General features: G+C 30.9%; 1 protein-coding gene across 1 annotated transcript in view; it reads left to right on the top strand.

Annotated features, from left to right (window-relative positions):
* Window positions 1-6,216: 6,216 nt before the first annotated feature.
* Phum_PHUM584240 (homeobox protein arx, putative) overlaps window positions 6,217-15,938 on the top strand; it is a gene marked incomplete at both ends in the record, with an annotated part of 19,130 nt that continues 9,408 nt past the window's right edge. Inside the window, 4 exons of the mRNA XM_002432402.1 lie at window positions 6,217-6,292; window positions 6,356-6,406; window positions 6,461-6,854; window positions 14,072-14,117. Coding sequence (XP_002432447.1) covers window positions 6,217-6,292; window positions 6,356-6,406; window positions 6,461-6,854; window positions 14,072-14,117 — 567 coding nt within the window. The remainder of the gene's footprint in view (window positions 6,293-6,355; window positions 6,407-6,460; window positions 6,855-14,071; window positions 14,118-15,938) is intronic.

The raw sequence follows: 15,938 nt of genomic DNA, 5'->3' as shown, positions 1-15,938 counted from the left end.
TGTGTAATAGTCAATTGAATAAATAGTAATTAAAAGTTTTGATTTTTTTTTTGCTAACGGTAATGTACAATTCGTGTTTGTCGGCGTGATGAAATCAATTACAATTCGGTTCCTGTCTGCCCATAGGTTTGTTGTTCGCGTTTGTGTGTTTCGCATACCTTAATGGCGTCTTTCGGCTTATCGGCATTTTATTCATCATACATCTTTTATTTCGGATAATTATTTACGCTCGTTTGCCATCGATTCGTCTCAATTCATGCAAATTCTTTTTTTTTTTTTTTTTTTTGCCATTCAAGTTCGATCACCCATCCCCTCGCGAGTTATTTTTATTTAATTTAACAAAAAAAAAAAAAAAAAAACGTTTGCCACGATTATATCATGTTTTTGTTTTTTATTAAATAATATTTAAACGTATTCAAAAGTCGAATGGATTTTTTAGCAGAAGACAAATTGAAATAGGCGGAGAAAGTTCGTTTGAAAAACAAAACAAGCCGGGATTTTTTTTTTTTTAAATTTTATTTCTCGTGGCATTAGATAAACGTGAATAACGATACCGATATTCGCTAGTTTTATTTTTTTTTTTTTTACGTGGGATTAGAACGATCGATGTTGTTATTTACTCATTTGAAAAATCTCCGCGCATTCTAAAACATATTTGACGCGAAATAACCGACAAATAATAATAATAATAATGATTGATTGATTGATTGTTTGAAACGTCTAAAAAAAAAAAACCCGTTCGGATTTTAAGAAAAATCGTTTTTATGAAATTCAGCGGGCGGTGGTTTTTTTAAAAATCGTTTTAAAAAAAAAACGACCGTGACAAATTTTCGGGGGGAACGGTTAAAAGAAAATTTTTTTTTTATTCTTCGATTCGATCCTGCACGAATTTATTTTAATAAATGATGGAATGAAAAAACTTTAACCGTTAAAATAAATAATAATAATAATAATGTACATTGTTGTATTTCGCTCGTGTGAAAATTTTTTTTAAAAAAATTATTCGTTAACGGCTCGATGACTTATCGATCACGTGACGTCGAAAACAAAAATTTCAAATTTGAGAATTTCCGTTTTTTTTTTTTTTTTTCCATTCGGAAATGGATAAATTAAATTTGCTGTTAATTAAAAAGGAAATGGAAATGGAAACGATGACGATGACGTCGACGACGACAACGACTCCATATTGAAAATTTTTTTTCTTTGTTCTTTTCATTTCCCAAAACTCCCTTTGTTTTTGTTTTTTGTTTAAATTCTTACAAATATGCGTAAAACTAATAAAATAAAAAAGTGAGGAAGTAAATGTTGTTGTTGTTTCCGTTGTTGACGCATCATTTAATGGTCACTAATTGAGTTTCCATGTGAAGGAAGAATGACCGAAAAAAAAAAACTCGTTATTATAAAATAAAAAGATTTTCGTGTGGTGTAAGGGGAAGGGGAGGGGAGGGGTGGGAGGGAAGGAGGAGGGAGTGAAGCAAGCAGGTACGGTACAATTTAAAATGAAAATTAAATTTTTGGTTAATTGGTTTTTAGTTTTTGTTTTTTATTTCTTTCTTTCTTTTTAAGTAATAATAATAATAATAATAATAATAATAATAATAATAATAATAATAATAATAATAATAATAATAATAATAATAGCTACCGGTGATTTCGAGTGCTCTTGTGTATGACCTTTGACATTAAGTAAAAAAAGCATATTCTTGGAATTTTTTTTTGGTTATTTCTTCTTCGCGTACCTGAAAACGTTTTTCTTTCTTGTCTTTTTTCTTCCCCCCCCTCTCTCTTCGCGCGAGCTCCTTAATGGTAACAAAAAAAAAAAAAAATTTTAAAAGCGACCGTAATTTTTCATATTCTAATTAACTTAAATCTTGTAATTAATTTAAACCTTGAAACATCACGAAGGAATAAGAAAACATTTCTCTCTCTCTCTCTCTTTAAGATTTAAAAATTAAATTAACTGTCTGATTCTCTTTTTCTTACGTTTGTCTGTGTGTTTGTGCGTGTGCTGTCCGTCCGTGTGTCTGTCTGTTTGTGTGTGTGCCACCGACTACTTTTAAAATCCCGTCATTTACCCACATTTAAAAAAATGTAAATCTTCTCCCCGCCTTTTTTTTCCTCCTCCTCCTCCTCCTCAAAATCCATCCATCCTTTAAAAAAAAAAAAAAGTGAAAAAAACTGAAGGATTATTATTATTATTATTATTAATTAAATTTTTATCGCGAAGCAAGCAGGAAAGAATTACCATCATCATCATCATCATCCTGGTAATTAGTTTCGTCATATTTATATTTAAAAAAAAAGATGTCGGAATTCGGATCAAATCGAATGAGATAGAGAGAGATAGAAAAGGTTTTCCGACAGCAGAAGAAAATTAAAAAAGGATCGATGGGAAAATGGGACTTTCTTTCGGAGAAAAAAAAACTCTCTCGCTTGAGGTGAAATAAAAAAAAAAAAATAATAATAGTGATGATGATGATGATGATGATATTTTTCATTCATTAGCATAACACAAGAAATAATAAGTCTCTCTCTCTCTCTCTCTCTCTCTCCCCCTCTCTCTCTGTCTGTCTCTCTTTCTCACCCATCGAGGATCGGTTTGATTATAATCATTAAATAAAAGATTAACTACCAGTAAAACCATCGTTCGTTCGTACATTTACATAATAACACTCTTTACGCTAAACTAATATAATATTTATAACCGTGTGGGAAGGGGAGGGGAGGAAAGGGAAGGGTGAGCAATAAGGGGGGGGCGTAATAATTACACACGTTCGTTAGTAGCGTGCCTTATTTGTTTTCAACGGATCGGTGAAAAAAACAAACACAAAACACCAAAAAAAAAATAATGATAATAATAACGAAACGTAACAAAATACGATTTTTTTTTTTGGAAAGGGGAAAGGGAGGGAGGGGTTACGAAATTAAATATAAAAAAAACAATCAAAACGGGTAGGAAAGGGGGGATAAAAAAAATTATTTGCTTTATTCTCTGGAAATTTTTTTTTTTTTTTGTACTGGAAACGACTGGAAATTATTTCAGGCGAAAAATACACCGCCGATGGTAAAACTAACAACCGTGAGAATTTAATATATATTAAATTTAATTATAAATTAAAGTGTTTGGAAACTGGAAAAAAAAAAAATTCAACCGGGTATCAAGAACAAACGATCGTCACGAATGGGTACCTCTGGCGACAACAACAACAACAACCACAACAAACACACACGGTTAAAAATTTTTTGATTATGCGAAATATGAGTAAGAATGCGTGAGGGGAGGTTTCTTCCTCTTTTTTTTTTTTTTTAGATTTTGTGACGTAATAGGTTGGATTAAAAAAAAAAAAAGGTTGTCAGAAGATGGTAGAAGGATTTAAAAGTTGAACAAATAATTTTATCGGTGCATAAAATTTATCAGAGGTAATGGCGTCGTCGTCGTCGTCGTCGTTGTCGGCTGTCTAATCAAATGGCGCCTTCTTTTAACGTGTCCACTCTTTTAGTGATTGTTTGTAGGTCGATTATGGTTGTCTCTGAGTCATCGTCGTCATCGTCGTCGTCTTGGTTGTATCAAATGGGAAAATTTTCTGCGTCAATCGAATCCATTCATTGATGAAAGGATTCGAAGAAAAGTGGGGGAGTAGATCGCACCTGATTGTTACGTTATACCTGAATTCGAAAAAAAAAAATTGATTGTTCGGTAGCGAAAAGAGATTTTCACGGAAAAGGAAAATTATGTAAAAGGATAATTGATATTTTTTTTTTTTTAGGTAAAAACCCCCCCGAACAAAAAAAAGCGAGACCCTTTTTTTTTCGTCCGTTTGTTTGTTTGTTTGTTTTAGTGTTAATTGAATATTATTCGTTTGTTTGTCACGTGATAATTTTACACAAAAAAAAAAAAAAATGAATGAACTGAAAAGTAGAAAAAAAAAAATTTGAATCATTTCCTTTGAAAAAAAATTTTTTTTTTTCTTTCTTTCTTTCTTCGCCGGTTATTCTTAGACCTCACACTGAGGTTCTCGTCGTATATACTCAGAACTTAAAACCTGGAATCAATTCAGGCGCCGACGCATTAGTCACATTATTAGTATTATTATTATTATTATCAAGGTACATGAAAGAAATGAACCCGGGGTTTAAATAACCTCGAACGATCGATCGATCATGACGACGATCGTTTTTTTTTTTTTTTTTTTTTTTTACCATTATAATTTAAAAATTATTTATCAATTGAATTTTTTGTGCGCGAAAATAAAAAAATCCCGCTCGATTGTTGTTGTTGTTGTTGTTGCGTTACCGGAAAGGTTGATGACGTCATTTGTCGAGAAAAACCGTTCGAGATGTATTTATTACGATTCTCCCATAGTCGAAGTATTGGTCGTGGAATTAGATTCGGGTGGGAGGGGGTGTCGCGGTTCGCCGTGTGCGTGTGCGTGTGTGTGGTAGGGTTGTCGTCGTTAAGGGTGTTTTTTTTTTTTTTTTTCATTATCGGACTTTGTCTAGTCGCCGATAATTGAATGGATCCATTAAAATTTTGTGTATACGTTGAAAGTGGAAAACATGATTTTTAACATTATGAATAAAGTAGTTTTCACTCACGAAAGAGAAGGAAAGAGGGGGGGAAAGGGGGGAAGGAAAAAAATTAGTACGATTACCATTTGTTGTAGTTTATCGGTTGTAAATGGGGGGGAGGGAGAGAGAGAGAGAGAGAGGGAGTTATATTATATTATCCGAAATGAAATAATAAAAGTGTAGAGCAGAAGACAAGACAGAAAACAACTTTTTTTTCCTCGTGTAGTTTTTTTTTTTTTTTTTTTGTATGTTACGGCGTTGTTGTCGGTTTAGATTTTTCTCTCTCTCTCTCTCTCTCTTTTTCTCTCTGTCTTTCTATCTTTTATCCTTCTTTCATTTTTCAATTTTTATTTAATTAAAAAAACAAAAAAAAAAAAAAAAAAACAATGAACCGAAGGTAAAAGAATTATTGTTTTTTTTTTTTTTTTTTTTTTTTTTCAGTTTCGAAATTAGATTAGTTTTATGGGGGGGCATCAATTTTAAAATGAAAAAAAAAAAACGAAATTTTTTTTATTAATTTTTAAAAATGTCATAAAAATCCAACCGAATAAATGAAATTTTATTACCGACGGGTTCGAAAATTATTATTTTTAAAATATTAATAATAATAATAATAATAATAATTTTTGTATGTTTTTAGAAAAGGTTAATCCGGGGGGAATGTCATGTCCCGAACGAACGAACGAAGGAATGTGAATGAATGAATGAATTTTCCAACGAAAGAAAATTCGATTTATTTCAAATTATCTCAAAATGGCGGGAAAATGTTTTCCACAAAAAAAAAATAAAAACCGCAAAATGTAGAATAATTCACGTACGCCATTTTGTTTTTTTTTTTTTTTTGCGGTTCCCATAAACGCGTTTTATTATTATTATTATTATTATTACTATTATTGTTTTACTAACGAGCTTTTGGTTGAGATAATAAAAATAAAAAAAATTAGGGGGAGGATCGTAACTCTCGGGAAAAATATTACGGTTTTTTTTTTTTTTTTTATGTTGCCAAAACGATGATGATGATGATGATGATGGCAGAACGAACAAACAAACGAACAAACGAACGAAAACAACTTTTATGTTACCCGGTACGAACGGCGGTTACAAAGGTCGATACACTTATTTATACAAATATTCGTTTTTTAACCGCAAGATTTTATTTAATTCCTCCGGACAAGAAAAAAAGGGAGAGAAGGGGGAAAAAAAAGAGAAACTGATAGAGTGAGAGAGAGAGAGAGGTAAATTTACAAAAGTTAGAGAGAGAGAGAGAGAAAAATAATATTAAATGTGTTAAAAGAACCCTCCGGGTCAAAAACAAGATTTGTTTGTTGTTATTTCGAAATTATTATTACTTTTGCAAAAAATAAAATAAAATAAAATAAATAAGTAAAAGTAATTTTTATTACGTAATTTATTTATTTATTTATTTAATTTAAAACTCGTGTTTACGTTGAAAAAAAATAAAATTGTTAACATTTGCGATTGGAAAACATTTTTTCCGAACGCCATTTTCCCTATATGATTCCCGATCTGATTCGGCAAACGATTCGTTTCCGTCGTGGCACCAACGTTCATACAAAATTCATTTTTATTTTTTTTTTTGTTATTGGAAAGAGAGAGAGAATGAATAAAATTACGTAATTTATTACAATGGATTTGGGAGAAAAAAAAAAAATTAAGGGATTGAATTATCTATCTAATTTTAAAAAATTAAATTTACTGTCTTGTATATTGTAATAATAATAATAATAATAATAATTTTTTTTTATTGCTTTTAATATTTTTATAGGTTGTTTTATAGCTGTGGCAGCATTAAATAATAATAATAATGGGAGAATTAGTTTTTTTTTTTTTTTTATCTGAAATGAATAATCTGTGTTAATAATAATTACAGATTACACCACAACGTCGCCAATCGATCCATCAATACTGAAAAGGACTCAAGAGGGTATAAATAATACGTGCGTTCAAGATACACTAAGATCATCACGGTCGACATCGCTCGGAATGGGAATATCGGATGATAGCAAACCGGATGACGAATCGCGAGAAGTCGATTCTCCGCCCATGATAGACACAAAAGGATTAATGATAGATTCAATGGCGGAAGGTGGTACATTGGATCCCGTAGGAAGCAGCAACGCGTCGGATAATAACAGCGAATGCGAATTGGACGAATTTGCACCCAAGAGAAAGCAAAGAAGGTACAGGACGACGTTTACGAGTTTTCAATTGGAAGAATTGGAAAAAGCATTTGCGAGAACTCACTATCCGGATGTGTTCACCAGGTGAGACTTTGTTGTTTCTCTCCAACCCTCCCCCTCCTTTCCGCTTCCGGTTTCGTTTACGAAGGTTGGTAATCCGTTAAGGGAAATAGTCAAAAATTTGTCGATCGAAACCTTCCGGTTAATTACCTTCCGGTCGAAACCCATTTTGTACGATTTGAATTTAAAAAAAAAAAAAAAAAATCCTTCTCGGAACGAGTCCAAAGTAGATTGATAGGTCCACAAAAACTTTGGGAAAACCAAAAAATTTTTATCGGGGGGAGGGGAGGGGAAAAAAACGGATGTTCCGCCATTTTTTAATAATGACTTAATCGTTTGGGATTCGTACGATTTGATTTTTTTCGTTACGTTTTAAATAAATACGTGAAGAATGAATGTATGACTTTCGTGGAACCAGACGAGTTCGACAGTGAGGGGCGGGGGGGAAACGGTCGATCACAATAAAATAATAATAATAATAATAATAATATGAAATCATCGAGAAAAAATTGGATCCGTATATAAAGTTTTTATCGTACGTGTATACAGAAAATCGTGGAAGGTTTTTTTTTTTTTTTAAATTTCTTAAAATTTTAATATGCGATTGATCGATGGATCGATCGATCTATCGATTAAGGGTTAGTTCGTGCCACTTCATTTAATTAATATCGATCAACCGTCTGTCGTAACGTTACGAGAAAAAAATAAACGCCGCATTCTCTTCTTCCTCCTCCTCTTTCTTCTTCTTCTTTTTTTTAATTACATTTTGTTGTTAATAAAAGAAGAATAAAAAAAAAAAAGCTAATTACACGATTACACGATTGTCAATCTTGTTTAACGACCGATTGATAACGGAAATCGTCGACGATAGATGATAGGAATGAAATTTTACTTTAATAATAAAAAAAAACGAAAAGTACATAATTCATGATGGGTTAGTAATTAAAGGTAATCAAAAAGTAATAAAATTTAAATTTATATTATAAAAAATACACGTTTTACAAGACGGCCCATTGTTGACAACGGCCCCCCGCCTCCCCTCCACTCCCCTCCCCCCGATAAAAAAAATTACCATACACTATTTTTTTTTTTATTTTTTATTATCGTGAAGCCATTTTGTTTTTTTTTTTTTTTTTTTAAAAAAATCAAAATCCAGTTTGATGTCCTCATCATTATCGACTATTAATAATATTCTTCGGATCATGTTTTCGAATTTTTTTGACGGTTTTTTTTTTTTTTTTTTTTTTTTTAAATTAACGAACATTAATTATAAAATTATTTTTTATTTATTCGATGCGAAAATCGAAAACAATCACACAAAACCCTCTTATTATTATAAAGGCTAACTAGCTCCTAAGGTAGGGCTATTGTCCTAAAACTGGTAATTTTTTTCTAATTATCTTTCTAGTTTATTACTTAAATAATTTAAGTAAGAGGGAGGGAGAGAGGGAGCGGTGTGGAAAGGGGGTTTACTGAAGGAGGAGGAGAGACAGAGAGAGGGAGGAAGCGGTGTGGAAAAGGGGTTTACTGAAGGAGGAGGAGAGACAGAGAGGGGGAGGGAGGGAGCGGTGTGGAAAAGGGGTTTAGTGGAGGAGAAGGATAGAAAAATGTTTTACTTAGATTCGTTCCAAGTTTTCAATTTGATTTATTATTATTATTATTATTATTATTATTATTATTATTATTATTATTATTATTATTATTAATCGCGCGCTGTTGTGTTTCTTGATTTCGATTGTTCTAGAAAATGAAAAACGGACAAAATGGGGGGAGGGGGTGATTAAATTGATTTCTCGGGTTATAAAAACGCACAATTAACGAACGCACACACGCACACGCACACTCACGCACGTCGAAACCAATCAAAATAATAATAATTTATTATTAACATTAAATCAAATAAATCAATAATTATTAACATTGGTTAATCAAATTTCGAATGATAATTCAGGTACGATAAATCTTCATCTTTTTGTGTGCCGCTCCTAATCAATTTAATTTGATTCGTATTCGAGTCGGATTCCTTTTGCCATTTCATTGTGCGTGTGCGTGTGCGTGTGTGCACAAGGTACGAACCTTTATTATTTTCAAAAAAAAAACGGGTTATAAATTAATCGAATGCGTCGTCGTCGTCGTCGTTGCCGCCGCCGTCGTCGTACCTTTATTAAATTAATAATTAATTTTTGTTTTTTTAAACGTCTGAACCCCCTTTTTTAAGCATCTAATTAAAATTTTAAAAGGTCAAACCGTAAAAAGGTCAATCATTTTTCTTAATGGCAAAAAGACCATACATCAAAATGTTTGTAGGACGTGGTTAATACAAACACGAAAAAAAAAAAAAAAAGGTTTACCTGAATTCGACGGAAACCTTTTGGAAACCTTTTTTTACCCCCTCTTTCTCTTTCTCTATTGTCTTGAGTAAACACTTGAGAATGAATTCGAGTCTCGTTCGAGATTGCAATCGAATGAATTATTACATTGTTTAAGGGGGTTAATATGAGGGGGGGGGGAAACCACTCGACAATATATTTTTATTTGTTTGTTTGTTGGGTTGTTTGTTTGTTTATATGCAATGGCAAATAAAAAAAATTTATTCGCAGTTCACGTGAGGGTCATCGCGCACGCGTGCTCGACATCGCATTCTCTCTCTCTCTCTCTACCTTTCGCTGAGTAATAATAATAATTGTGACGATGATGAACAAAAAAAAAGGGCGCGAAATTTAAATTTTTATCATTTCGTAAATGGCTAGATAATTTAATTATCTTTTAAATTTTGATTAATTAATTACATCAAAATCAAAAATTTTTTCGACGTTGAATGACAATGTAATAACGGTTCTGCCTACGCAAATAAAAAAAACTCGTTTCAATATTTAAATTTTTCGTGAATACCCGAAGCGATTCGATTTTACGTTGTTTAATAAAAATAATAATAATAATAATAATAATAATAATAATGATGATGATGATGATGATAAGAGGGCATTAACAGTATACGGGATGCGGCGCGTTGCGTGAGGGGTGCACGAATGTTTTTTTCAAAGAAAAAAAATTTTTTCCGAGTTTTCATTTTGAGGACGTGAATAAGTTCGAGAAACGGCAGCATCGCGTCGGTCGACAAACCGGAAGTCGAATTGAAAAAAATAATTCGTAATAATAATAATAATAATTACTTTTGAGTAATATTATCATCGTTTTAATTATTTTTTTGTTTTCGATGAATTTCCGCGAAAAAAAAAAACAAAAAAAAACAAAAGAGAAATTTTTATCATTATCATTATTATTATTATTATTATTATTATTTATTCAAATTAGTCTCTGATTAGAATTTTATATAAAAAATTTTTAAAAAATTACGTGATTCGTTCGCCATCGTGTGATTTAAAAGAAAATGTCAAGAAAAAAAAAAAAATTCATGAAATGTTGACCTTTTTTTTTTTTCTTTTCTCATTTTCATTTTCTAGTTTTTTTTTTATCGTGAATTAAAACATTTGAAAAGTTTATTAAAAAAAAAAAAATTAATGATAATAATAATAATAATAATAATAAAATTAATAAAATCGAGAGAGAGAGAGAGTGGGAGAGAAGGTTTCAGGTATTATTTTCGTTTGAACCTCGACCTTTTATAATCATTTTTTGAATTCCAACGTGAATTTCGTTTTTTTTTTCCCTTTTTTATTATCTCCTTCTCTCTCTCTCTCTTTTTATTTTATTTTATTTTATTTTTCGTAATTTGTTGTTGATTTTGTCTGCTTCCACGTCGTTAATTATTTTTTTTCACGCATTAAGCCCGTCAAATTTTTTTTTTTTTTTTGTTAAAATTGTTTTTCATTCGAAAATCTCGATCGAAGAACGAGGAAGAAAAAGAAAAAAAAAAGAAAAATGAAAAGTAATCTCGATGAAATGATAAAAATAATAATAATAACAAAAACAACAACAACAACAACAACCACGTTTGTTTTGTTTTCTTATCATAATCAAATATCAAAATCGATGATGGGAATTTAATGGAAAACGATTTATAATGTCAAAAACAAATATTACAAGCTATTCAGATTTCATCTTTGGAGTGTGAACGAAAAAAAAAAGAAAAGAAAAGAAGAGAAAAAAGTCGTGTTCAAACCGGAAGTGTACGCGAGATTTTCAAAACAAAAAAAAAAAAGCCCGCCAAATTTAAATTTTAACGTTTTTTTAAATTGATTATTGTTTTGCGAATTGTTTTCAACCACAAAAAATCCATAAACAAAGAGGAAAAAAAGACTTATAAATTTTGTCGGTTGTATATTTCGTTACTGCCACGTCAAATATTGCTTCGAATTTATTATTATTATTATTATTATTTGTCGTGTAATAAAAATTTGCAAAAATCTCGTTCCACGTTTATCGCGTTCGTTTTTCATTCATTCAAAACATCTCGTTTTATTTTTCGTAATTAATTTTTTTTTTAATTATTTATATCCGAGTCGGAAAAAATGATGCGGAAAACGATGGCGACGACGACGATGACGACGTGGTTTTAATCATCGTATTTTTTTTTATACGATTAAAAATCTCGGAGGCCGCGTAAAAATTAATTTTTATTTATTTTCATTCCCAATTAAATTTAAAAAAAAAAAAAAAAAATCGATAGATAAATTATTATTTTTATTATTTAATTTAAAATTTTTTGTTTTTTTTTTTAATTGGGAAAATTAATTTTTTTTTTTTTTTTCAAAATTTTAAAAATTCCTTTATTTAAAACCACGTAAATTTTTTCAAAGATTTTATTATTATTATTATTATTATTATTATTATTATCATCATTGTATAAATGCTCTGGAAAAAAAAAAATTATGTTTGTTTGTTTGTTTGTTTAACCGTAATTGCAAAATAAACGACAAACGCATTTTCGGTCGTAAAAAAAAAAAAATTTTTTTATTTTTTTTTGTTCGCGTTAACGATCATTATCGTGTCTTTAATTAATTTAATTGCTTGAATGAATGTTTTCGATAAATATTTTCTCCATTCTGATATTCTGTGCGTTTTCTAATCCCACGTTCGTTCGTTCGTTCGTTCCTTCGTTCGACCCGGGAGAAAAACATAAAAATGGTGGAAATCCAAGTGGGGTGTGGGGAGAGGGGAGGGAGAGAGAAATTTCTAGGCGTTCGTTCTCACGATCGATTTTTAAAAATTATCAAAAAAAAAAAAAAAAAAAAAACTCGTGTGCGTATTAAATTAAATTAAGAAAAAAAAAAAAAAAAGATATTTAAAAGTCCAACCGAACAGGTAATATCTAGTCCAGTCGTTTCGACCCGAGTTTTTTGTTGTAAGAAAAAAAAAAAAAAAAAACTTCATTTAATTTTAATTTGACGAAAGGCAATTTTTCAACCAATTTAAATTAAGTTTAATTTCTCGAGGCTATCAAAATAATATAATCTATCGTCTTTCCCTCTTCCCCTTCCCCTCCCCTATCCTCCCCTCCGTTAAATCCCTCCACACGCTCGCACGCACGCACTCACGCATCCCCTCCCCTCGCGCCCGTTTTTAAATTAACATAGTTTAATTAACCAACTACTCATTTTCTTTATTAACAACAACAACAACAACAACCAAAACATTTTTTTTGGAGGAGGAGGAGGAGAAAAAAAAATTAAATCTTTTTTTTTTTTTTTTTTTTTACGCTCACCTCCTGCTGCCACGTTTAATATGTTTTTTGTTTTTTTTATTGGGGGGGAGGGGTGAGGAGGGTGGGAGTTTGTCGGTAAATATTTTAAATATTAATAAAACGGACAAATCGACGTGTTTTTTTTTTTTGGCGGGAAAATGTAATTTAAAAAAAATTCGTCATTTGTTAAAATTTGTCTCTTCGAATAATTTTTAAAAAAATGACTACGTGAAAATTTGATTGTCTTTCCATCATCGATCACTACTCGAGTAAAAAGAAAAACTTTTCAAACATACGTAAACGTAGATGATGGAATAAAGAAAAATTTTTTTATTAATTTTACCGGGAAAAAATTGATCCCGAAGGGGATTTTTTTTTTTTTTTTTTATCTAAAGTAATAATTATAAAATTAAATCTATTATTCGGTTTTTCGTATAACTTAGTTAAAAAAAAAAAAAAAAAACATGTTTTTAATTATTTGGAGAATGTCAAATTAAACGGGATTAAAAAAAAAATGAAAAGAAAACATGATCTCACGCCCGTTTCAAACTAAATGTTTAACCCGTTTCGTTTATTATTATTATTATTATTATTATTATTATAGAATCTGGTTCAGGTATAAAACCTGCCTTCTTCCAGTTATTAATAATATTTATTTATTTATTTATTTATTATTTTCATCATTTTTATTCCAGGTAGTAGTGGTAGTAGTTGCAGTTGTAGTGTTTCATCTCTCTCTCTCTTTCTCTCTCACTCTCTCTTCTCTTTCTCTCTCTCTTTCACCTGGTTTAATTTGATTAGTAGTTCATTTAGGTCCGCGTGTATTTTTTTTTCTGTTTCTAATAATTGAATTAAAATAAGGTCGAATTAAAAATTAAAAACATTTGTGCGTGTGCGTGTGCGTGCGTCTGACTTAAATCCGTTTATTTTATGTGCGTTCCTATATAAGACACGCAGAGGGGGATGAAACGGAAAAAAAAAAACGGAATTGGAAATTTCTTGCTGAGTTACGTGTGTGTTGGTTTTATAATTGGATTTTTTGTTTTTCGGGTTCGTTCGTAAAAAAAAAAGGGGGGGGAAGGGGAAAGATTGAATATACAACTCGAAGGTTCCCGCCAAAAATATTTTAAAAAATAAAATAAATAATAATAAAAAAATGAATAAATAAATAAAATGTCGACGGCGCCGAAAATCAATTTGAAATAATTTATTTAAGGGCTTCATTTTTTTTTTTTTTTTTATTTCGTTAAACGTTTCGTTTTGGATAATCAATTAAAATTCTTTTTGGAAACAAAACAAAACAATAGACGGTCACAACTCATTCGTTTTTTTTTTTTTTTTTTTGCTTTCATTTCTTTTCATTCCAGACCTTTTTTCCCCCTACATTACATCTATATCGGAAAATTATATGACTAACGTAGTATCCTAATCTAATTAAAAGTCATAGAATAAGAAAAATGAAAAAAAAAAAAAAAAGCAGGCGTGCCAACGTGTATAAATTTTAATTACACGTTTGATGACGACACAATTCGAACTCGCGAATATAAAAATTATTATTATTAATTATTTATTTATTTATTTTATTTTTTTCTTTCAGGGAGGAATTGGCAATGAAAATCGGATTAACGGAAGCCAGAATACAGGTAAAAATTTAAAAATTTAAATTTTTTTAACGTTTTATTACGAATGTTGAAAGAGATGAATGAAACAAACAAACAAACGAAAAAAAATGGCGGAAAAAGTTTCGGTTACGTTTTTCCCGAAAATGCATCACGGTAAAAAAAATAATGAGAAGGTACGGTAAACACGTGACATTTGTTACTATTATTATTATTATTATTATTATTATCATTCTTACTGAAAACGTTAATTAATTTTTAATAATTTTAAAATGCAAATTTAATTATCTGGATAAAACGAGAAACCCGATTAGTATGATGATGATGATGTGTTCGACGTTATTAAACCTAATAATAATCGTTAACTCCCGTATTTTTTTTTGGGGGGGGGGGAGGGGAGGAGGGCTTGAATATTAAACGCGCACTTTCCCAACACGTACGAACGAATATCAACATTGAAAAAAAAAAAAAATGGCGACACGAATTTTTTTCGGGTAAACAGAAAAAGAAAATGTTTTTAAATTCGTGGCGATAGATTTTTTTATTTTAAGCGGATCGCACGCGCGTTTCGAAGCGCGTAAAAAAACGCGCGCGTCATACGCATTTAAAAAATTAATTTCAATTTCGAACGCGTGATTTGTTTAAAGTGTTCCGACGAAAAAAAAAAAAAAAAAAAAAAATACGTCGTGAAAATCGATTGGATACGTTCGGAGTCGATGATCATTAATAATTCGTCTCTTTTCCGTTTTGTTTATTATTATTATTATCATCATCATTTTTTTTTTGAGTCGTTATGTTTTCAAATTAATTTTTGATAGCATCACTTTGCGTTCGTTGAGGTAATTCGTCTAATTGAAAAAACGTTAAAGTTAATTAATTTTAAGAGAGAGAGAGAGAGAGAGAGAGAGAGAGAGAGAGATAAACACTTGATTAGATGAAAACTTTCTGTGGAAATTTAGTGTCAAATACGCCTTTCGAAGTTTTTTTTTTTTTTTAAATTAACTGCCCAGATAAAACTCCTGGAAGTGTTTCACCGTGATCTTTTTCTGAGGGAGGGGCGTTCGTGGGAGTACAACCTACATTTCACCCACAACTCCCTCCTAGTCCAGAACCATCAGGTTCGCATTCGCGAGGGTAGAAATCCCGATACTTCCTTTTTACCCTTCGGGAGACAGTCCCGAGCTGTTACCATCGTTCCTGCCTCTTCCGCTAAATTTATGAGTTCCAGGGGAGAGAGAGAGAGAGAGAGAGAGAGATGTTCGGGGTCGCGAATCCCTTTGATCGTTCATCTGCCTTCCTTTCACGTCGCAACTCCGCGTCTCCCTCAATATTTTTTTCTATCGCCTGAAATTTTAAAATTAGGGAAATTTCACAGGTCCCGAATGTTTGGCGCGAAAACATTATCGCGGTTTTAATTGGAATTTTTTTTTTTTAATACAAACTTTCAAAGAGGAAATAAAAATGAATCCGATGACAAAAAAAAAAAAAAACATTTGACGAGTGTAGAATTTTCTTTACTCAATATTTCGTACGTGAAAAAATTAAAAGACGGGTAATAAATAACTCGAGTAATTAAAAAAAGAGAGAGAGAGAAAGAGAGAGAAATTATTACTTTTTTTTTTTTTTAAACACACGCGGAGAATTTTAAGCAGACAGCCGTAATAATTTACAAACAAATTAGTTAATGAATTCGGTATATTAATAATAATAAAACAAGAGTGAGAGAGAGAGTGTGTGCGTGCATGCATGCGTGTATGAGCGAGTTAGAAAAGAAAGAAAGAGAAAGAGAGAGAGAGAATAGGAGAAACAAGTAGGGGAAAAGGGAAACACAATTTAAAATAAAAC

This window comes from Pediculus humanus, genomic scaffold (assembly GCF_000006295.1).
Source record: "Pediculus humanus corporis 1103172108310 genomic scaffold, whole genome shotgun sequence".
NCBI classification, from domain to species: domain Eukaryota; kingdom Metazoa; phylum Arthropoda; class Insecta; order Psocodea; family Pediculidae; genus Pediculus; species Pediculus humanus.
This window is presented reverse-complemented; position numbering and strand designations above follow the sequence as displayed.